The 25,012-nt window shown below is 46.5% G+C and overlaps 1 protein-coding gene across 1 annotated transcript in view; it reads right to left on the bottom strand.

Annotated features, from left to right (window-relative positions):
• Nucleotides 1–22,359, bottom strand: part of LOC103177733 (neuromedin-K receptor) — a 31,008-nt gene extending 8,649 nt beyond the window's left edge. Inside the window, exons 1-4 of the mRNA XM_042337774.1 lie at nt 22,064–22,359; nt 16,082–16,273; nt 12,788–12,938; nt 2,108–2,304 (exon numbers count right to left, since the gene is read on the bottom strand). Coding sequence (XP_042193708.1) covers nt 2,108–2,304; nt 12,788–12,938; nt 16,082–16,273; nt 22,064–22,293 — 770 coding nt within the window. The 5' untranslated portion in view covers nt 22,294–22,359. The remainder of the gene's footprint in view (nt 1–2,107; nt 2,305–12,787; nt 12,939–16,081; nt 16,274–22,063) is intronic.
• Nucleotides 22,360–25,012: the final 2,653 nt, after the last annotated feature.

Below are 25,012 nucleotides of genomic sequence, written 5' to 3'. Positions count from 1 at the left end.
GGAGACCTGGCTCAAACAAGAGCGGAATGGGAGCTGAATATTCCTGGCTACAATGTAGTCAGGAGGGACAGGTAAAGAAAAAAAGGAGGGGTGTTGGCAATATTGATTAAAGACATGGTTACGGCCCTGGAAAGGGACAATGTGCTAGAGGGTCCAAAAACAGAATCTATTTGGTTAGAGTTAAGTAGCAGAAAAGGAGCTGTTACTCTGTTAGATGTATACTATAGACCACCAAATAGTGGGAAGGAGATAGACGAGCAAATCTGCAAGCAGATTTCAGAAAGATGCAAAACCAATAGAGTAGTGATAATGGGGGATTTCAATTATCCTAAAATAGACTGGCAAAATAGCAGTGTAAAGGGCAAGGAGGGGGATAACTTTCCTTAACTTAACTCAGGATAACTTTCTGGATCAGTATGTTTCCAACCCAAGGAGGAAGGAAGCAGTGCTGGATCTAGTTCTGGGGAATGAAGTGGGGCAAGTTGGGCAGGTTTCAGTAGGAGAGCATCTGGACAACAGTGATCACAATATCATTATGTTTAGAATATTTATGGAAAGAGACAATGAGTAATCAAAGATGAAGATACTCAGCTGGAAGAGGGCTAATTTCAGTGAGTTAAAAAAGGGACGTAGCCAAGGTGGACTGGAAAGAAAGATTGGTGGGTAAAACTGCTAATGAGCAATGGGAAGCCTTCAAGGAGGAGATAGTTCAGGAACAGAACAAACACATTCCCACAAAGGGGAAAGGTAAGACATCCAAACCTCCCTGGATGAAGGAAATTGGGAATAAAATAGAACAGAAAAAGGACGCTTATGATAAATGTCAGGTCCAAAATACAGAAGATAATCAAATAGAATATAGAAACTACAGAGGAGAACAGAAAAAGGAAAAAAGAGGTGCAAAGAGATTGTATGAGAAAAGATTAGCAGGCAACATAAAAGGGAACCTAAGGTATTTTATAAGCACATAAAGAATAAAAGGTTAATAAAAGGTATGGTGGGTCCAATTAAAGACCAAAGAGGAAATCTTCTTGTGGAGGCAGAGGGCATGGCTGATGTACTGAATGAGTACTTTGCAGCTGTCTTCACAAAAGAAGAGGATGCAGCCAATGCCACAGTATCGGAGGAGAGGGTAGAGAAATTGGATAAGATAAGAATAAACCGAGAAGAGCTACTAAAAAGGTTGTCGGTGCTCAAGGTAGATAAGTCACCCGGTCTGGACGAGATGCATCCTAGGTTTCTGAGGGAAGTCAGGGTGGAAATCTCTCTCTATGTGTTTGTGAATATCTGTCTGAGTGTGTCTTTCTCTTCTGTATGTGTTTGTAAGTGTGTCTCTCCTCTGTAGGTGTTTGTGAGTATGTCTCTCTCATCTGTATGTATGTGTTTGTGAGTGCCTCTTCTATAAGTTTGTGTGTTTATGAGTGTCCTGCTCGGGTCATGACCCAACTGTGCAGCGCCTTGGGACGTCCTCCTTACGTGAAAGGCGCTTTATAAATGGAATCTTGTTGTTGTTGTTGTTGTCCCTGCGTGAATGTATATGTGTGTGTCTCTCTCTTCTATGTGTGTGTGTATGTCTTTTTGTGTCTCTAAGTGTGTGTGTCTGTCTCTCTCTGAGAATGTGTGTCTCCCTGTGTCTGTGAGTGTGTGCGTCTCTCTGTCTCGGTCTGTGTGCGGTGCCAGGCCCTGGGAGGCAGGATGTGGTGAGCTCCTGTAGCCTCAGTGGTGAGCTCCCGCTCCACCAAAAAAAACGGCCACCCAATTTTTGTTAAAGAAGCAATTAATATGTTTTTTGCAACAATCTAATATGTGTTATTTCCTCATGTTTATTTTGATCAATGAAGTGAAAAAATGTAGGTTGGCAGTAAAATGTATCTCAGTAGCACCAATCAACCCCCTGCAATTTTCTGCAAAATCTGTCAAAAATTTCCCTGCAATTGGCCAATCTCCCTGCAATTTTGGCAAATATTTCTGCACTTTTCTATTGGCCCAGCCTATAACCTTCTGACTCAGAGGCAAGAGTGCTACCACCTGAGGCAAGCTGATTTAAAAAATATCTGTGGAATGAATCGGAAAGCAATAAAGATTATTTTGGAAATTCTGAACTTACCGGCTGTTCAGGCAGCAATATATAATGGGGTTATGCATGGCAGAGCTCATTGCCAGTAAAAACACAGCTAAGTAAACCTGCTGAATGGGCTTCCAGCGGTTGATGGTTGGATACCGGATAACCACAAAAAAGTAGATGTGGTAGGGCAACCAGCAAATGGTGAACGCCAGCACAACCACAATCATCATTTTAACAACCTGCAGGAAAAAGGGAAATACTGCAGTAAAATTACACATTATGACGAAGGAGGCACTATCTTTATAAAAAAACGTTAACACACGTGTTTGACACCATCATAATGAAACTGAGGTAATGCTTTTCAGACTTGTCTTCTAAAATGAAACAATTTGCACTACCTTTCACACATTGATAGATCATGTTTAACAACTGATGAAACGGACCACATGAAGTAGAATTATGTTCTCTATTTACCATGTGAAATGGACCATGGTTTTTTATTAAAAAAAGCTACTGCTCAAAGCTTTCATGTACCCAAGGCAACAATTAACTGACTTTTGAGAACTTAGCAACATAAGAAGGTGCGTGAATGGAAGACAGATATAATGCATATACCTCATACATTCATACTCTCTCAATGTGTTTATTCACGAAATGACAATGTAATAAGCATGCAATAACACTTACCTCAGCATCAGCACATTAGTTTGAATTAGTGCTGGTCATTTTATCCATCCATTGGTGCATGTGTATTGTTAAAATGTGCCCTTGAAAAATCATAATGACTGGAAACTGATTTGAAAAGATGGATGTACAATCTGACATGCGCGGGTACAATTTTCAAACCTCCAGGCTGAGTATAGTTTTCATTATCTTTTGTCCATGATCTCCCTCGTTTCCCTTCTAGTATTCTCTCACCTCTCTCCTTTCTGTTTCTCTCTTTAACCCTTTCTAAATTAGTAATTAGATTGGGCTCTTGTCTAATTTAATGAAGCTATGAGCACCATCACCTCTCTCTCCCCTCTGTGCTGTCTCCTTTACCCTTCTCCAATGCCTGAGGGCTGACTATGCTCCGCTGGTCCCTTTGCTTCCGATCTTGGCGTCTGCATTTTGGCTGATACCCCTGACCCGAGCCACCCTCTCCCAAAATGCCCTTCGCCCACACTCTCTCCAAAGTCTGCCTCCCCTGGTCTGGAAAGTAACCATCTTTCCTCATCCACATGCATTCACTTCCAAACTCCCTTTAAACATAACGTGTATATGCCCTATTTTATTGGTCTCGAGTTTACACAGTAATAAATTAGGTATAAAAATAGATAGTTCAATGAGGAGATGCAGATCTGACTGACTCCCAGCTGTCTGCTGCTCTCTCACGGATACCTAACTGATCAATACTTTATTATCTGAAACCTGGTTGGTACTATTATTGTATCTAGTGATAGTGGTTCAATGCTCTCTCTATAATTATTTGACTGTTGAACTGTAATAAAGGAAACAATTGTTTAACATCCAAATTGTGTGCATTATTTCATCATCAATTAAATAAATACAACCATTTGCGTACAGCAGTGTCCCACAAACAGTCGTAGATTGAGTGACCAAATTATTATTATACTTTTTAAAAACTTGCAAAGCAATCTGTCAACCAGGTTCCTACTTATTGCTGTGTAAACAGATGTGTGGAGTACGGAAACTCGCCTAATGTTTTGCCCTGCTCTGGAATTGAACCCAGATCCTCGCACTTGCGAGGCAAGTGCTCTAACCACTAAACTACAGGACTCCACAAGATGCCATTTATGATTGTATTACCTGATGACATGTTATATTGAAGCTCATGCATTTGGTACCTCACACATTTGTATCAGTCTGGCTCAGTTAATAGCACTCCGATCTCGGAGTCAGAAGCCCTGGATTTGAGGCTCACATCGGAATTTGAAATCCATATAGTCTATGCTGAGACTCCAATACAGAGCTGGGGATGTGCTACATTGTTGGAAGTGCCATTCATTGGATGAGATGTTAAACTGTTGTCTTGTCCATAGCAATACTAAAAATCCTTGCATTTGGTATACACCTTTTCACATCAGAAAAACGTCTCAAAGTGCTTCACACAATTTATTGTGAAGTGGAGTCACTGTATTTTTGATGGCGAACATGACAACCCATGTGTACACAGCAATGTCCCACAATGGCATGAAATGAATGACCAGAGTTATTTTTGGGGTGGGGGTTCGTTGGTCAGGACACAGGGACAAACTTCTCTTTTTGAGTAGTGCCATGGGATCTTTAATGTCACCTAAACAGGCAAACAGGATCTCAAGTTAATGTCGCATCTGAAGACACCTCCAACAATGTAACAACAAACCACCAACACTGCATTGGATCATCAGTTTAGATTACGTAAGTCCAAAGTCCGGACATGGGACTTGAACCCACAACCTTCTGACTGAGAGTGCTTAAATCTTTTCTGATGACAACAATCATAATTTGCAGCCAACTTATAATAATATTACACATTGTTTGCCACTCGCTAGTGAAGCTCTTCTGAACTCAACTAAATACTATCTCCCACTGGAACCATTTATTGCTAGAAGCGATTTCAAATAGGAAATGTTGGAGATATTCACTTACGTGACAGTTAAAGCAAATGATCTTACTTTGGTATAATGTTGAATTGTGAATAAGAGAAATTAGATTATCCATATGGCAGCCCAACAGGTGCTACAGAAGCTCAGCTCTTGTATGATGTGACCAATTGCCTGTCCATCAAGTCTTGGATGAGAGCTAACTTTCTCCAGTTGAACATCGACAAGACAGAGACTCTCCTGTTTGGTTCCCATCAGTGTCATCTCACCCCAGATGCTGGCAGCATTAATCTACACGGATGTACACTCTACCTCACGGTGCTAGTGGATAAACTCGGTATCTTGCATGACTCTGCTGTTCTATAAACGCTACATTCATGCCCTGACCTGTTCAGCTCCCCCACTTCCCCCCACCCCCCGCTTCAGAACATTGCCCATCTCCACCACTACCCTTTTCCTCTTTGGGCTGCTGAGACCCTTATCCATAATTTCAAGATCCTCTCACTCGTTTTTAAATCCCTTCATGCCTTTGCACCTCCCTACCTATCCGATCTGTTTACCCACCTACTTTCTGCAATCCCTTTCTGCTGCCCTGGAGTCCTCTGACATCCTTCCCCTCTGGCCCACCACCTGCACCCATCCTCTGCGTTTACTCTCCTCCAAAGCACCCACTCCACCGTACTCGACGCCCTTACCCCCTCACCTCCCGAACTGCCTCCTATTCCCGACCCTCACTCTGATTCACCAGCCACCTCCACTTGCTCAAGGGCCAGGTGCGGGCTCCCGAATACACTTAGTTCAAATCCGGCCTAACTGTCCATCGCCGCATCTGGCTGGACCACATCAAAACCTACTGCTCTGCTCTCGCCTCGGCCAAATCATCCTTCTATTCCAGGTTAATCCTGGAGGCGAAGGGCAACCTCAGACTCTTGTTCTTCACCAACCGGCTCTTCCACCCTCCTCACCATGCCTCGCAGATTCTTTCCTCCGACTCCCACTGTGAGGAAATGCTGGACTTCCTAGAGTCCAAAATCGAGGGAATCCGCTCAGCTGCCACTGCCCTCCCAACTTCCACCCCCCCACCCCACATTCCGATCACTGCCCATCCCCCTTTCCACACCATTGAACCTGTCACCCCCTCCTCTATCATCACCACCATATCCTCCATGAAACCCACCACCTGCTCCCTGGACCTCCTTCTTAAATCCTAGCTCCACCTCTTTGCCCCACTACTCGCCGACATCATCAACCTCTCCCTGTCATCTGGCACTGCTCCTACACCCCTCAAAACAGCCACTATCACCCCCACCTTGAAGGAACCTTCCCTTGACCCAACACTGCTATACAGCTACTGGCCCATCTCCAACGTTCCTTTTCTGTCCAAGGTCCTTGAGAGATCCGTTGCCTCCCAGCTTTGCTCTTTCCTCTCCTCCCACTCCCTCCATGAACCCCTCCAATCAGGTTTCCATGCTGCCCACAGCACGGAAACTGCTCTGGTCAAGATCACAAATGACATCCTGACCATGTGTGACCAGGGCTCCCTCTGCCTCCTCATCCTCCTCGACCTCTCCACCGCTTTTGACACTGTGGACCACTTAATCCTCCTCCACCACCTCTCCTCCCACCTCAACCTCCAAGGTTCTGTCCTTGACTAGTTCAGGTCCTACCTTTCACACCACCTCCACTTCGTCTCAGCTAACGGCTTCTCCTCCAGCTCCCGCAACGTCTCATGCGGTGTTCCTCAGGGCTCTGTCCTCGGTCCCCTCCTCTTCACCCTCTACATGCTTCCCTTTGGTGACATCATCCACGCACATAGGGTAAATTTCCACATGCATGACACCCAACTCTATCCATCTGCCTCCACCCTCAACTCCATGAGTACTGGCGTCCTGACCAACTGCCTGTCCGACATCAAGTCCTGGATGAGGGCCAACTTTCTCCAGACTGAACGTCAGCAAGACCGAGGCCCTCCTGATTGGCTTGCACCAGCGCCTCCGCACCTCAGGCACTGGCAGCATCAGCCTCCACGGCCGTACACTCAACCTCAATAAGCCAGTCAGGAACCTGGGTGTCTTGTTTGACCTTGAACTGTCCTTTCTCCCCCACATCTGCGCCATGACTGACAATGCCTACCACCACCTCTGCAGCATTGCCAGACTCCACCACTGCCTCACCCCTCAGGCTGCCGAAACCCTCACCCACGCATTCATCACATCAAGGCTCGATTATGGAAATTCCCTTCTCATCGGCCTTCCCAACTCTTCCCTTCACAAGCTGCAGATCATCCAAAACTCTGCAGCTCGTGTACTCTCGCGCACCAGGCTCCGTGACCCCATCACTCCCACCCTTGCCCAATTCCACTCGCTCCCCATCCCTCAGAGGATCGAATTCAAGATCCTTGTCCTCACTTTCAAGGCCATCCATGGCCTTGTCCCTCCTACCTCTCTGACCTGCTGACTCCCTACCAAACTGCCCGCCCCATCCGTTCATCTGGCTCCGGCCTGCTCCATGTCTCTCGCCCAACCTGCCCTACCATCGGTGGCCAGGCTTTCAGCCTCTCTGCCCTCACACTCTGGAACTCCATCCCACGGTCCCTTCACCTCACTTCCTCCATTCCCCCCTTCAAGGCCGGTCGCAAGTTCCTTCTCTTCGATTGTGCCTTCGGTCGCCCTCCCATCTTTGCCTTCCCTCACCCCTACCCCACCCCTCCCCCATGCTCGGGTCCTGACCCCTGACTGTCCAGCGCCTTGGGACGTCCTCCCGACGTGAAAGGCGTTCTATAAACGTAATTTTGTTGTTATTGTTGTTGTACTCTACCACCTGCAGCCTCTGCTCGGCTCGCTCTGGCATCTTGTTTGTCCCCCGTCCCCTCTGTTCCACCATCAGTGGCTGTGCCTTCAGCCTTTATGCCCTGAAACTCTGGAACTCTCTCCCTCAATTTCTCTGTGTTGCCTCTTCCATTCCTCCTGCCTAAACACCTTCCTTTTTGATCATACTTATGGTCACCTCCCACCTCCCTCTCTCCTGGCTCACGGTCAGATTCCGCCACTGTCAAACGCTCCGGGACGCTACCCAGCATGAAGGGCGCCATATAAATGCAAGCTGTTGTCGTTGTTACCATTTTGCTGCCGGTCACAGGACTATTGAGACGGCATATAAGCCACTAGAGCACTTTACATTTATTTCCTATGGTGGGAAACTTTTTTCCACTGCCATTGAAGCTTTAGTGACAATATTCTAAACAACAACAACAATATTTATATAGTGCCCTTCATGCAAGGTAACATCTTCGAGTGCTTAAAATGTTTGCTACCAGCCCAGCGTAAATGTTGCCCGCAAAATACACAGTCAATCCATTTATATGCTGTGAAGTACTTTGAAACATCTCAATGATTTGATAAAGCATTACAATGAATGCAAGGATTATTATTATTTATTATACATAGGAGTCCAGTATCTTAGTGGGTAGAATACTTGCAAACGAAAAGACCTGGCAGTAAGTAGGAATCCGCTTGTTAGTTGATTGGCGGATCACTTTTCTAGGGATAATAATCCTTTGAAAAAATATATTTAAAAAAAAGAATTTGGTCACTGCTGTGAGTAATAGGCTGCCGTGTTTCACACACAAAATATACAGTCAATTTACTTTACAGTATATTCTGTGAAGTGCTTTGAGATGTCTCGCATCTCCAAATGCAAGGATTATTATAGGATTATTACAAATGCTGGAATTTATTTATCTCTATTTACTCACGCACAAACCACAGGGACATTACAACGAGGTGTTTTTACATGTGTTACACTATATAAGAACATAAGAATTTTCTAGGCCAAGGTCCATCTAGTTCGCTTTCCATCATCCTGGCAGTCGCTTGACATATCGTGTCTCAAATTATATACAGTATCCTGAGAAATTATTTTCTAGCAGAAATCTATCTAGTTTGTTCTTGAAACAAATGACATTTTCTGCTTCCACTGTACCTTAGCGAGCCTGTTCCATAAGTTTACTACTTGTTCACTGAAGTAGTGTTTCTGCAGATTTGTTCTGAATTTACCGCCCTTCAATTGCAGGTGTGTCCTCTGGTTCTACTGCTCAGTACAAGATAAAACAGCTTATCATGGTCTATATTATCTATTCCCTTCAAAATCTTAAAGACTGTAATCATATCGCCCCTCAACCTTCTCTTCTAGTGTGAACATGCCCAGTTTATCTAATTGCTTGTCATAGTCCAGTCACTCCATCTCCTTGATCGTTTTGGTTCCCCTCCTCTGTATCCTCTCAATCACTGCAATATCCGTTTTACAATTTTGCGGTGACCAGAACTGTCTGTCAATCTCTTCAGTTCCCAAGAATGTTCAGGTCTTCCTGTTCCCTATCCTGTTCACCTTTGCAGTCTACTATTTTCATTAGCTTTGTGTCTTCTGCAAATTTAGCTACTGTGCTTGTGTCTCCCAGCTCCAGATCATTTATGAAGATACTAAACAAAAGAGGTCCCAAAACAGACCCCTGTGGAACTCCACTTGTAACATTCTCCCAGCCCGATGACATTCCCTGTACCACCACCTTCTGGGTTCTATCAGTCAGCCAATTATGAATCCATTGTAAAATACTTCCACTGATTCCCGCTTTCTTTGTTTTCAGTACCAGCCTTTCATGAGAAACTGTATCAAAGACCTTACTAAAATCAGATATACAACATCCACTGCCTTACCCTTGTCAAGCTCCATTATCACACAGTCAAAGAAAACCAGTAATTAGTTTGGCAGGATCTCCCCTTCATATACTCACATTGGCTGTCTTTTATCATTTTATTACTGTCCAGATGCTCCCTAACTTTACCCACAATGGATGTCAAACTCACTAGTGTCAAACTTATTGTACCAATTGGCAATTGGAATTTCAACTCTCAGATCTACTGCTGGAGAATCACATTACTCTATTTTCCTTTGAATTACTCTAATACTCCATGTTCTTTCTTATTCCTCTGGGATTATCAACCAGTCAGTTTGGTACAGTTGCAGGAACTTCATGTCAGCCAGGGTGACATATAGATTGTGAGTTTAAGCTCCATGTCAGAGGGAAAAATGTAGGTTCTACTTGGAGCTGAGCGGCTTCCAAGGTGACTTGCTTGCAATGGGATGTCACAATTGAATCAACCCTCTGTGGTATTTTCAGTAGTCCAGTTCAGAGCCATTATTTCAAGGCACATCAAGGCACTCAGAGCACTGCTGATGATAGCCCAGTCAGCCTGACTCATTGGTACCTGTTGGAGGGGCAGACCAGTCATTGGGAGCAGGGATTTTCACCTCCTGCTAACCCTGCAAGCCAAAATCCTAATGAGTAGGGTTGTCCTAACTGGAAAAGTTTGTAAGACAGTACTCTCAATGTCAACCGATACGCTTTTAGCTGGCTAAACATCAGCAGTACCCCGATCCACTCTGTGATCTCCAAACCTTGGCTCTTGGCAACTTGTAAGTTATACTATCTGGAATTAGGTCAGCAGAGTGGGCTGACTATAGAGAGACACTATATTCCAGTCCAGACACAGGACAATTTCCATGTATAGGTATCATACATATATGGACCTCTCAGTCTGGTTTGGATACTCGTAAGCATGGTGATGGGTTTTCACACGTGACACCTAGCTGACCAAAAAATAGATCACATCATGACTGTTTTTAGGTTCTTGCTGACACAAATGCAATCTTTATGTTTAGAAATACAATCAAGAGAACAGGACAGAAAGGGGATCCTTGTCAGCTCAATGAGTGAGAAGACTGATTCAGTGAAATAATGTGGCAGTTGTCTTTAAGCTGTGACCACATCCAATGGGAACTGGATTGAGAAGCCATTTAGAGGCATTATATTTGAGTTTGAGCTCATTCATAGAAAACCTTACTCTCTAAATGTCACTCAGTAAAGTGGCTGAAACACGTTTCAGTGTTACAGAAAAGCTTGAATTGGTTATCATCTGATTTTTTTTTAGATATGACAATTCCTGTCAAAAACACTGAAACTCAATCTTCTCTGAGTCAAGATGTCTCACAGGGAATTTTAAAAAAAAGTTGCTCAGAGCATATTCACATAAGTCAGAAAGCAGCCTCCCAGTGTCAAATGCAGGGCTGATTTCCAGTCCCAAGGACAGAAATGACATTGTAGGACATCTGGGGTCAAAATCGCTGAGTGTCCAGCACCTTGGAGTGTCCTCCTGACATGAAAGGTGCTATACAAATGTAATTTGTTGTTGATATTCTCAAAGTTTGTGAGATTTCTGTGACAAGATGTCCAGATAGTGGAAAGTGTTGGGATAATGCCCACCCACATGCTGGAATTTTGATATATATTTTCGGAACTTTTCAAGCAAACACTTTTTGTACAGACCTACGCAGCAGTGCAACAACTAAGGAGTATCTGTATTGTTAAGACAGTATTGTGGGTTTATGCTTTTTGGGAAATTCCAGTGGATTGCCTTCCTATATAAATCTTTGCTATTATGCCTATCCACCTGAAGTTCCACCAAGACGTTGCCTGTAAGACCATTTTGTCATAAAATTTAAGATCATGCAATATTATAGAAAATTCTTCAATTCAGACATAATTTGGAAGCTTTATTTAGAAGATCTTTTTCAAGAACTGAGGAAAAACAGCTACCAAATTTAAATTTTAAGACAAATTAGATTTATAGTCTAACATGTAGATCAGGATTGTCCAATACATTAGCCATGAGCCACATGTGGTGAATTGGGAATCCAGATGTAGTAAAATTGCTTTTTTGATTAGTAAATAAACATGAGTAATAGACACCTCATTAACTATGTCATCTCAATACTTCTATTTGCATGGCATGAACTTTTTGTGCTTTTGTTGGTAAAATAGTAAATAAAATAGCAGCAGGTCGTTGTGCGTGCTTTACTTCCTTGGTTACTGCTTATCGGTTATCTGCTAAAATAATGTGTAACACAGATGAAATGCCAGAATTCAGCACCATGGAAACACCATCAATATTGTGTGGGGAGGGGAGCTGTCAATCATGGTCAGCTTGACCAAGCAGAATAACCGTTTCAGGCCAAAAGAAGAAAGCAACGAGCAGCTCCAACACGGCAAAGGGCAAACAGGATCCAACTATGTTCTGGAATGAAAGCGGGGTCGGGTCTGGTGCGAGAGAAGACTACAAAGTTTTATGCTTGAGACGGGTATTGAAGTAGGGGAGGGAGTGAGGTGGAGGGACTGTGGGATGGAATTGCAGAGCGTGGGGGCAGAGTGGCTGAAGGTCCGCCTGATGGTGGGGCGGGTGAGGTGGAGGATATGAAGCAGGCCGGAGCACGTTGAGTGGAGGGAGCGGGCAGGTTGTTAGGGGGTTAGGAGGTCGTAGAGGTAGGGGGTAGCAAGTCCATGGAGGGTTTTAAAGATGAGGACCAGGATTGTGAACTGTATCCTCTGTGTGATGGGAAGCCAGTGAAGTCGGGCGAGGTTGGGGTGATAGGGTCACAGAGCAAGAGAGGTTACGGTTGCAGAGTTCTTGATGATCCCCAGCCTATGGAGGGAGGAGTTGGGGAGGCCGACAAACAAGGAGTTTTCACAGTCAACCCTGGATGTTATGAATGCGTGTATGAGGGTTCTGACGAAGGGTCGTGGACCCGAAATGTTGACTTACTTTCCTTTCTCCATACATGCTGCCTGGCCTGCTGAGTGTTCCCAGTGACTTCTCTTTTTATTCCAGTAATAGCCATGACTGATGAATTTGATTTGGACATTTGTAGGCCAAGACACAGGGAGAAAATCCCTTCTCTTTATGAATAGTCTCATATGATGTTTAATATCCACCTGAACAGGCAGATGTGTTCTTGGTTTAATGTCTCATTTGAGGGGCGGCACTTCCAACAATGCAGCATTCACTGAAGTTTCATTTCAGACTGTGAGCTGAAACTACAACCTTTTTACTCAGAGTGCTACCAACTTAATAAAGTTGACACTTATTTTGAAATCTCGTTAAATATTTGGATTAGATCCCAATACAATAATCTCAATGTAATCACACCAAACAATCATTCATTGTTTCACTAGAGTGCAGTTAATTCTGGAAGATTAAACACCACCGGTGGTTTATGCTAAGTATAAAGAAAGTTTTTCTCATACCTTTCGCTTGGCTCTTAGTTGTTCATGGTAATTATTTGAAGTGTTACCAGGAATTTGTCCGCCCCACAAAGTGATTCCAACAATGGTGTAAGTAATAGCCATCACAACCAATGGCAGAAAGTAGACCAGAACAAAGACAACAATCTGATATCTGGAAACAGAAAGTAATCAAGAAGTCAGAAGGGCAATTATCTTCCAATGTGACTGAAATTTAACAAAGCAGATAGCTGTGAGAAGATGGTGTTTTAAAAAATGTGGGAGACAGCTTTACTTATTTTACTCCTCAGCCTTTGTATTGGACTTGGGGCTGTGGGCTGTGAATTCCATTTGCAATTAACATTAGAAATTTGATTTAAACAATGCAGTCTGCTTAAGAGAAAATCATGTTTTAAAAGCTTTCTCCTGCTCATTTGTCTGGGACCTTCTGTGCTGGATAAATACAAAGGCTGCTTAATGCTAATGTTTTCCAGGCCATATAGAGGAAACTTCGCATCAACAGATTACTGGAGTCCTGTAGCTCAGTGGTTAGAGCACTCGCTTTGCAAGTGAGAGACCCGGGTTCAATTCCAGGCAAAGGGTGAAACCTTGGGCAAGTTTCCTTACTCCACACAGAGCCTAATAATAATACCCCCAAAACCAAAAACAATAATAAATTGGTCATTTTCATTCTACGACTGTTTGTGGGACATTGCTGTGCGCAATTGGCTGCCGCGTTCGCCCACATATATACAGTCAATTCACTTTACAGTGTGTTCTGTGAAGCGCTTTGGGATGTCCTCCTGACATGAAAAGCGCTATATCAAATGCAAGGATTATTATTATTATTACTTGGCGAACTATTATCTTTGCTCAAGTAATCTGTCAATTAATTATTCAAGCAAGTCACTTTAACATCTCATTGTTAAGTCCAAAAAAAAAAGACTGGCTGGAAATGTATTCTTTCATTTTAAATATGACACAAGGATTAAGACTATAGCCCTGCTCAATATGTTCAACATGCTGTTCCATAAAGGAGTTTCCGAATTCTCCGTGCGCTACAACAGAAAAATCATCCAGGAACATAAAACAGCCATTGATAGGTCAAGTCACAATCAAGTGCTAGTTAACATGCTAATTAACTGAGGGGCTCGTCTGTCTGTTCAGATGGACATTAATAATCGTAAGGTACTACTCAAAATGAGAAGGGAGATTCTCCCAGTGTCCTGGGCAACAATGTCTCAGACAAAATTGTTCATTGCATTGCTGTTTGTAGGACAATGCTGTGCACAAGTGGAAGCTTGTATGAAGTACACAGTCACTACACTTTGCACATATCCTGTGAAGCATTTTGTGACGTCCTCCTGACATGAAAGTCACTGTATCAAATAAAAAGATTATTATCATTGAATCATTAAGTCCTGTAAAGCTCTTTGACACATCCTCCTAAACATGAATGGTGCAATATCACATGTAAAAATGATTATTTATTATGGATTTCCCTTGGGCTTTATCACAAATTGTGATCTCATGGAAAGCCACAATTTAGTCCACATACTTCTCACGTAAGCAGAATCCTTTCCAATCAATCTGTGAGCCTCCAAAGCATTTGCTCTTTTACACTGTGACAATTCAAAATACCACCTTGAGAGCCATCAAAATCAATGAGATTCCTTGGGTACCTCTCCTACTCTCCCTGGCTCTGGCTCTCTGGCATCAAGACCCATCACTGTTAAGCACCCCAAGACATCGCCAAGAGGTAGTGTCCCAGGGTGCTTGACAGTGGTGGAGGACAACACCGAGCAGACGGAGGGGGAAGGTGACCGTAGGCAAGGTTGAAGAGGAAGGTCTTAGGATGGGGAAGGAAGGGGCTAGGTGGAGTGATAGAGGAAGAGTGTTCCAGAGTTTCGATGCATAGTGGCTGAAAGCACGGCCACCGATGGTGAAACGGAGGGCATGAGGGATAAGTAGGAGGCCAGAGCCCATCGAGTCGAGGCAGCGGGTAATGGTTGGGGAGTAAGCCAGTCAGAGAAGTAAGGCAGTGCCAGGGTATGAAGGGATTTTCGGTCGGGAGGACATCCCAAGGCTTCTCAAGAATCTGAGGGATAGGCCGAGGAGGTTGAAGAGCTCAGAGTCGCAGGATAGAAGAGGTTAACAGGAGCCAAGGTGTATGGTTTTGTTTTGTCAACGCTTTGTTGCAGGAAGTTTGAGCTTATCCAGGCCCTGATTTCTGCCAGACAAGCTGACAGAACATTGCCGGAGCTGGAGTCGCAGCTGGAGGAGGGGAAGTAGATTTGTGGTCATCCACATACCCGTGGAAGTTGTCTGCGGATGACATCGCCAAGAGGGAGCATGATGATGAGGAAGAAGAGGGGGCCAAGGATTGATGCATGGGGTATGACACAGGTGACCGGGTGGGGGCGGGAGGAGAAACCGTTTGAAGAGACAAGTAAAGGCAGTCTCTTCAACCCTTCACGTGGGTGCTAAATAAGTGCAAGTTGTTTTTGTCAGAGCGCTTAAGAGTAGAGCTTGATGTCGAGCCTAGGAGAGATGGCAAGTGATAGCATAGAATCATAGATTCTTACAGCACAGGAGGAGGCCATTTGTGCCTGTGCTAGCTCTTTGAAAGAGCTACTAAATAATCCCATTCCCCCGCATTTACCCCATAGCCTTGCAAATCTTTTCTTTTTAAGTACCTATCTAATTCCCTTTTGAAAGCTATTACTAATTTGCTTTCACCACCCTTTCAGCCAGTGTTCCAGATCATAACAACTCTATGGGTAAAAAATGTTTTCCTCATCTCCCCTCTGGTTCTTTTGCTAATTATCTTAAATCTCTAAAACAAAAATTCACCATATAACTAGAAGAAAATGACTCTGAAGATTGCCTAAGTGAGGAGAAATGTTTTCACACAGCAAGTTGTTCAGATCTGGAATGCATTGCCTGAAAGGGTGGCAGAAGCTGATTTGATAATAACTTTTAAGAGAGAAGTAGATAATTATTTGGGGAGGACAAGTTTGCAGGGCTATGGGGAGAGCGCGGAGGAATGGGATAGCTCTTTTCAAAGAGCCGGCACAGACACAATGTGCTGAATGGCCTCCTTTTGTGCTGTGTAATTCTATGATTCTATGATTGATTCTATGTCAGCAATTGGTTTTGTCTGAGCATGTGGAGCAGCAGCCAACTGAGAGCTGATATATTTGCATTTGCCTCTCCTTTGCTGCTATTTGTTCAAGTTTCACTATGGAACAGATAAATAACACTATTTTAGTTTGCAGTACATGGCACATAAAAATGTTAGAGAATATCAAGACTTACATAAATTTTTGTTGATGTGGGCCTCTTGGCCAGTCCACAAAGCAGACATTACGTTTTGAAAACTGCCGGATATCTGAGTAAAAACACTGCGGGAAGGCAAGAACAAATGCCAGAAGCCAGATGCTTGCAATGATTACTTTAGTCGCCATGGCTGAAATTCTTGGTTGCAGAGGATGTATAATAGCCATGTACCTTCCACATGAAAAGATAAAAACAGGGTTAGATTCTGCATTTTTTCATATTTAGTACCTTACAATGAGTGTTATCTCCAAGGTGGATGTTAAAGATCTCATGGCACTATTCAAAAAGAGAAGGGAGTTTCTCATGGTGTCCTGACCAACAATCTTCCCAGATAAAATTGGTCAATCACTTCACTTTTATGTTGGACCTTTCCACCCAATTACTCCACATTAGTCACTCCCTCACTTACTTCAATGTCCAAGTCAAGACCTTCCTTTGACCATCCTCACCCAACTGCCAGTTCAGGTGCAAACCTTCAACTGGCCACACATTTGGACATCCTCCCAATGTGAAAAGTACTATATAAATGCATTTTGTTGTTGTTTATAGTAAATCCTGTGAAGGGCTTTGAGATAACCCCTAACATGATAGGTTCTGTATCAAATGTAAGAATTATGTTATTTTTATCCAAAAGTATTTTACTTGGTTTAATTTTTCAATCCCATTTAAAATTTTATGTAATAAATAATAATAATAATTCTTGCATTTGATATAGCGCCTTATCACATAGTTGAGACATCTCAAAGAGCTTCAATGGATATACTGTAAAGTGGAGTGACTGTAGTTTGTGGGTGACCAGTTGTGCAAGCTGTTGTGCACAGCAATGTCCCACAGACTGCCATGACCAACTTTATTTGGGGGATTGTTGGTCAGGACACCAGGAGAAACTCCCTTCTCTTTCCGCTGCCTCAGCTCGGCTGGTTCCGGCCTCCTGTTGTCCCCCTTACCCTCCATTCCACTATCGGGGCCGTGCCTTCAGCCACCACGCCCGAAACTCTGGAACGCTCTTCCTCAATCAATCCCCCTTTCCCCCTCTCTCCCCATCTTCAAATCCCACCTAAAGACCTTCCTTTTTGATTGTGCTTACCTCCCCTCTCCCTCCCCCCCTGGATCGGGGTCAGCCTCCGCCACTGTCAAACGCTCCTGCCACCAGTAACTGGTCTGCCCTTTCAAGCCCTGCCGTTGAGCCAGACTGGCTGTGCTGTCATCAGCAGTGCCTTGGAGTATCAGTATCTGGGACCTGCCTGGCTCAGGAACTGGGCTTTCAAGACCACCAGAGGATTGGTTCAATTCTGACATTCCACTGCCAAAAATGTCATGTTGGAGCAAGTTCAGCCCTAAGGAGACCATGCTTACCGCACCCCTGCGCCCTCCACCTTGCAGAGCTGGTCGGGAACCTAAGTGTTATTTATGGAAACACATTCATATATCCAGATTTTTGTGTTGTTGACTGGCATGCGGTAAGTTAAGCAGCTGCTGTGAAAGCACTTCCACCTATTGGAAATGTCACTCAATGGCAAGGGATATATGCCGAGCTGTGGGCAGGAGGATGGTGGCAATGGTCTCACATATTTCATGCTGATTTGTACTACCCTTCAAAAATCTCTCAGTGGGCTCCTGGTACCTGTTATCTACTAAGTGGGAGCTCAAACTTATGCTTGACAGATGTCAATTGACAACTGGTGAATATCCTCGTGGAGATGGTAAATGGTGTCTCCTTGGGATTGTGCTGGCTCAAAGGGCATGTGCTTAGTATTGAAATTTTGACTTTCTGTGGTGGTCTCAGTAGTCAATTTCCTGAGCCAAGTGGATCAACAATAATCCAAAGTACTGATGATTAAAGACCAGATAGTCTAGCAGTGTCTAGAGAGGCCTGCAAGGCAAAGCTTTAATTGGTACGGCGATCCTAGCTAGACAGGCGACAAGAAGTTTGCCAGAATGGTAAGAAATGCTGTTTTTGCTGATTAAACTTTGGCTGTTGCCTACCTGCACCTCATACACTTAGAAATAGGTAACCAGGGTGGGTCTCCCCAACGAGAGAGTACACATTCCAATTCAGAAACCAGGCAATACATTTCTACATTGTTTTGAAAAGTACGGTGTCTGGCACATGCAGAATCCCATCAGCAGACTGAGAGTTTCAATCTTGAACAGTACCATGGGATCTTCAATGTCCACCTGAACTGGCGGATGGAACCTTATTTTAGCATCTCCTCTGAAGGACAGTTCCTTCAACAATGCAGCCCACAACCTGCATTGTATTGTAGTGTCATGCAGAGCCTAAACTGTAAGTTCAAAGTCCCAAAGTGGGGTTTGAATCCACAACCTATAGGTTTTCTTTACCAGCTGTAGCCCCAAGCTTCAGAGTTCCATGATCTATTCTACTGACATCTGCCTTCAGTGTGTTGGGAGGATCTTTAGAGACCATCTTGTGATGTATCAGCCACCTTGATGTTCTCAAGGTTCAAGTCGAATGCCATGTACCCGGCACAAGTTAATTTAGGGCTTCATGTGAGGGGCTGTGAAGCTAATTCTGCTCAGGAACATGTCAGTTTGGGTGGTGACTTCCCTCCCTACAGCCGCTTCTGATGTTTACCACAAATCCATCTCATGCTTGGTCCTAGACTTCACAAATGGCCTGAGGATAATCCCTTCATTGGATTCCCAGGAATTTGCAATCATAATGGACCATCTGGACAAAAGTTTTATATGCCACAAGCTTAACTCAGTTTGGTGAATAATTCTTGAATTTAATAATCTAACATCAAAATATCCTGAAGTGCTTTACTGGTAATTGCTGTCGGAATTGGTGATTGTATTTGCCACCTTTACAGGACCAAACTGTGCATGGCAAGCTCCCACATCAAGTGCAAACTCAATATATGAGGAGTACTGTTGGTCAGAACATGAGGAGAAACTCATTACTTTTCAAATCGTATGAAATTTTAACTTCCACCTGAACCTCAGGTTAACATTTCATTTGAAAAATTGCAGCTGAACCAGAGGGCACTTATCTTTGTAGCCCAGTTTTGGGAAAAAGTAAAATCACTCATTTGAAATTCTTTAATAAATAGTCCTTTAATTTGTATTTGTATTTAATTCGAATGGCGGGGCAGGCTCGAGGGGCTGAATGGCCTACTCCTGCTCCTAATTCTTATGTTCTTATGTCCTGCTCCACGAGAAAACAAACAAAAACATTGGACTGTCAGATTGTGTGCTCAAGTCCTAACTATGCAGCTTTTTAATTCATGGTTGTTTGTGTGCAAACTAGCTGCCACTTTCACCTACAAAATATAGTCACTACACGTCCTAAAATTACGTGAAGCGCTTTGAGACATCCTCTCAGCATGAAATATATAAAATTGGAGGATTATTATTATAACTTGAGGATTCAACCACACAACCTTCCAGCCCAGAATAATAACAAGTAAAACAGACTAACATCAAATTACAACAACAATAGAGCCCTTCGTGTGGCTAAAGTCGTCAAATAATCCATTTTATTCACCCGATGAGGGCTTCTTTGAGTCATTTCTACTTTATCGTTTGTTCCAATACTTGATTTGAAAGATTTAGCATTTCAATAAATGTACTGTCTGATAGTACAATCATACCCGTGATATACAATCACAGATCTTTAAGTCAGATTGATCAGAGGATTTCTTTTTAAGATCTGGTAAATTTTGAACGATTTAATAAATAGCCCTCTATTTTTTGTGCAATTAATAATTTCATATTGTACAAATTTACTGGTATTTGTGTTTCCCTCAGAAAATATCCAATGTTTTCATTACTTGTTGACTGACATGAAAGGATTTTACATTACATGTACATATTGTCTGCCAGGTTCGCCTACAAAATATGATCATTACATTTTGTACTAAACTCTCTGAAGCGTTTTGAGACGTCTACCTGACCTGAAAGTTATTTTATCAAATACAAGAATAGTTATTTTTAACAGATTGTTCGGGGGGCGGGATGGCCGGAGATCTTGTTGAACTGAAACAATATGTAACTTGGATGCAAAGCTGGGAGCATTAAGGCGAAGCTGAGAGGATTGAGGGGCAGCTGAGAGCATTGAGGGGCAGCTGGGAGGATTGAGGGGCAGGTGGGAGGATTGAGGGGCAGGTGGGAGGATTGAGGGGCAGGTGGGAGGATTGAGGGGCAGGTGGGAGGATTGAGGGGCAGGTGGGAGGATTGAGGGGCAGGTGGGAGGATTGAGGGGCAGGTGGGAGGATTGAGGGGCAGGTGGGAGGATTGAGGGGCAGGTGGGAGGATTGAGGGGCAGGTGGGAGGATTGAGGGGCAGCTGGGAGGATTGAGGGGCAGCTGGGAGGATTGAGGGGCAGCTGGGAGGATTGAGGGGCAGCTGAGAGGATTGAGGGGCAGCTGAGAGGATTGAGGGGCAGCTGAGAGGATTGAGGGGCAGCTGAGAGGATTGAGGGGCAGCTGGGAGGATTGAGGGGCAGCTGAGAGGATTGAGGGGCAGCTGAGAGGATTGAGGGGCAGCTGAGAGGATTGAGGGGCAGCTGGGAGGATTGAGGGAGGGGGGGGGGGGAGGGGGAGGATTGAGGGGCAGGTGGGAGGATTGAGGGGCAGGTGGGAGGATTGAGGGGCAGGTGGGAGGATTGAGGGGCAGCTGAGAGGATTGAGGGGCAGCTGAGAGGATTGAGGGGCAGGTGGGAGGATTGAGGGGCAGGTGGGAGGATTGAGGGGCAGGTGGGAGGATTGAGGGGCAGGTGGGAGGATTGAGGGACAGGTGGGAGGACTGAGGGGCAGGTGGGAGGACTGAGGGGCAGGTGGGAGGATTGAGGGGCAGGTGGGAGGACTGAGGGGCAGGTGGGAGGATTGAGGGGCAGGGGGAGGACTGAGGGCAGGTGGGAGGACTGAGGGGCAGGTGGGGGACTGAGGGGCAGGTGGGAGGATTGAGGGGCAGCTGAGAGGATTGAGGGGCAGGGGGGAGGATTGAGGGGCAGGTGGGAGGATTGAGGGGCAGGGGGAGGATTGAGGGGCAGGGGGAGGACTGAGGGGCAGGGGGGAGGACTGAGGGGCAGGTGGGAGGACTGAGGGGCAGGTGGGAGGACTGAGGGGCAGGTGGGAGGACTGAGGGGCAGGTGGGAGGATTGAGGGCAGCTGAGAGGATTGAGGGGCAGGGGGGAGGATTGAGGGGCAGGTGGGAGGATTGAGGGGCAGGTGGGAGGATTGAGGGCAGGTGGAGGATTGAGGGACAGGTGGAGGACTGAGGGGCAGGTGGGAGGACTGAGGGGCAGGTGGGAGGACTGAGGGGCAGGTGGGAGGATTGAGGGGCAGGTGGAGGGGCAGGTGGGAGGATTGAGGGGCAGCTGAGAGGATTGAGGGGCAGCTGAGAGGATTGAGGGGCAGCTGAGAGGATTGAGGGGCAGCTGAGAGGATTGAGGGGCAGGTGGGAGGATTGAGGGGCAGCTGTGAGGATTGAGGGGCAGCTGAGAGGACTGAGGGGCAGGGGGAGGATTGAGGGGCAGGTGGGAGGACTGAGGGGCAGGGGGAGGACTGAGGGGCAGGGGGGAGGACTGAGGGGCAGGGGGGAGGATTGAGGGGCAGGGGGAGGACTGAGGGGCAGGGGGGAGGATTGAGGGGCAGGGGGGAGGATTGAGGGGCAGGTGGGAGGACTGAGGGGCAGGTGGGAGGACTGAGGGGCAGCTGTGAGGATTGAGGGGCAGCTGAGAGGACTGAGGGGCAGCTGAGAGGATTGAGGGGCAGCTGAGAGGATTGAGGGGCAGGTGGGAGGATTGAGGGGCAGCTGTGAGGATTGAGGGGCAGCTGAGAGGACTGAGGGGCAGGGGGGAGGATTGAGGGGCAGGTGGGAGGACTGAGGGGCAGCTGAGAGGATTGAGGGGCAGCTGAGAGGATTGAGGGGCAGCTGAGAGGATTGAGGGGCAGCTGAGAGGACTGAGGGGCAGGTGGGAGCCTCGGCAGCCCTCACCTGTCCAGCGCGATCGCCGCCATCGAGTAGATACTGACGAAAACAGCGGTGATGGGAAAGAAGTTGTGGAAGCGGCAGTAGCTTTTGCCGAAGTACCAGTCGCCGTGGACCCCGTAGATGAAGTTGACCAAAGTGTTGAAGGCGGCCACGGAGGCGTCGGAGAACGCCAGGTTCAGCAGGAAATAGTTGGTGACCGTCCGCATCCTCTTGTGCGCCAGAATGATCCACATCACCACCAGGTTCCCGAACACCGCCACCAGCACCACCGACCCGTAGGAGACGGACCAGAGCCCGGTCTGCCAGGAGGGTTGGGCGTACCTGTTGGAGCCGCCGGGCGAGGGCAGGCGGCCAGAGCTCTGGTTGTAGGGGTCGCTCTGGTTGCCGCTGCCCGGGGTCCCGCCATCAGCTGCGGGCGACGCGCTCATCTTCGTGGAAGTTCGGGGAAACCCCCCCCCAACGAAACCGCAGAGGGCGAACCGCCAATATAAAAAAAAAACAGGAATGAATAAAAAAAATAAAAAATAAAACGAAACGTAAATCAATAAAACGCAAATCAATAAAACGCAAAGAAATAAAATGCAAATCAATAAAATGCAAAGAAATAAAATGCAAATGAATAAAATGCAAAGGAATAAAATGCAAATGAATAAAATGCAAAGAAATAAAATGCGAATCAATAAAATGCGAATCAATAAATAAAAAAATAAAAACAATAAAATCAAATAAAAATAAAAATAAAAACGAACGACTAAAACGATAAGCTTCCGAGGAGGGGGTGGGTTTTGCGGCTGAACGTGTGGGCGAAGATGTCGATGTTGGCACCGTTCCTGGCGGGGACTCTCGAGCACAGGGACCGCGCGCGGTCTGATCCCGGGAGGTCAGCAAATGCCATCCTTTTAAGAGAGGGATCCAGGAGCGTCAACCCCAGACCAGGACCGCTCCTCACAGAGGATAGGCTCAGCTGGGAACAGCCCACCATCACCATCACCCCCACACACCCTCACACACACCATCACCCTCACACACACCCTCACACACACACCATCACCCTCACACACTCACACACACACACCCTCACACACACCCTCACACACTCACCATCACCCCCACACACACCCTCACACTCACCATCACCCCCCCACACACCCTCACACACACCCTCACACACACACCATCACCCTCACACACACCCTCACACACTCACCCCCACCACACACACTCACCATCACCCCCCCACACACCCTCACACGCACCCTCACACACTCACCATCACCATCACCCCCACACACACCCTCACACACCATCACCCCCTCACACACACCCTCACACACTCATCATCACACCCTCACACACACACACCCTCACACACACACACCCTCACACACACCATCACACACACCCTCACACACACCATCACACCCTCACACATACACCATCACAGATCCCCACACACCCTCACACACACACACACCATCACCCCCACACACACACCCTCACACACACACACACACACTCACACACACCCTCACACACACCCTCACACACACACCATCACCCCCACACACACCCTCACACACACACACACCATCACCCCCTCACACACTCACACACACACACCCTCACACACACCCTCACACACACCCTCACACACACACCATCACACCCTCACACACACCCTCACACACACCCTCACACACACACCATCACACCCCCACACACCCTCACACACACCCTCACACACTCACCATCACCATCACCCCCACACACACCCTCACACACACCATCACACCCTCACACACACCCTCACACACACACACCATCACCCCCTCACACACACCCTCACACACTCACCATCACCATCACCCCCACACACACCCTCACACACACCATCACCCCCTCACACACACCCTCACACACTCACCATCACCATCACCCCCACACACACCCTCACACACACCATCACCCCTCACACACACCCTCACACACCACACCATCACCCCCCACACACACCCTCACACCCCCACCATCACCATCACCCCCACACACACCCTCACACACACCATCACACCCTCACACACACCCTCACACACACACACCATCACCCCCTCACACACACCCTCACACACACACACCATCACCCCCTCACACACACCCTCACACACTTACCATCACACCCTCACACACACACACCCTCACACACACACACCCTCACACACACCCTCACACACACCCTCACACACACCATCACACCCTCACACATTCACCATCACACCCTCACACACCCTCACACACACACACACCATCACCCCCTCACACACTCACACACACACACCATCACCCCCTCACACACACCCTCACACACACCATCACACCCTCACACACTCACCATCACACCCTCACACACCATCACACCCCCTCACACACACTCACCATCACACACACACACACACACCCTCACACACACATACACACTCACACACACACCCTCACACACACCCTCACACACAGTCACACCCTCACTCACACACACAAACAAACACCCTCACACACACCCTCACCCACCCTCACACCCTCACACCCCCCCACACACCCTCACACACCCTCACCCTCACACACACACTCACCCTCACCCACACCCTCACTCACCCCACACCCTCACCCACACCCTCACCCAAGCCCACACCCTAACCCACACAGTCAGCCTCACTCACACCCTCACCCACACCCTCACTCACACCCTCACCCTCACCCACACCCTCACTCACCCCACACCCTCACCCTCACTCACACCCTCACTCACACCCTCTAACACACCCACACTCACACCCTCACCCTCACCCACACCCTCACGCACACCCTCACCCACACCCTCACCCACACTCACACCCTCAATCACACCCTCAGCCACACCCTCACCCTCAATCACACCCACACCCTCACCCTCACCCA

This window comes from Callorhinchus milii, unplaced genomic scaffold, assembly GCF_018977255.1.
Source record: "Callorhinchus milii isolate IMCB2004 unplaced genomic scaffold, IMCB_Cmil_1.0 Scaffold1, whole genome shotgun sequence".
Taxonomy (NCBI): domain Eukaryota; kingdom Metazoa; phylum Chordata; class Chondrichthyes; order Chimaeriformes; family Callorhinchidae; genus Callorhinchus; species Callorhinchus milii.
The sequence above is the reverse complement of the archived record's forward strand: the minus strand, read 5'-3'. Positions and strand labels throughout refer to the sequence as shown.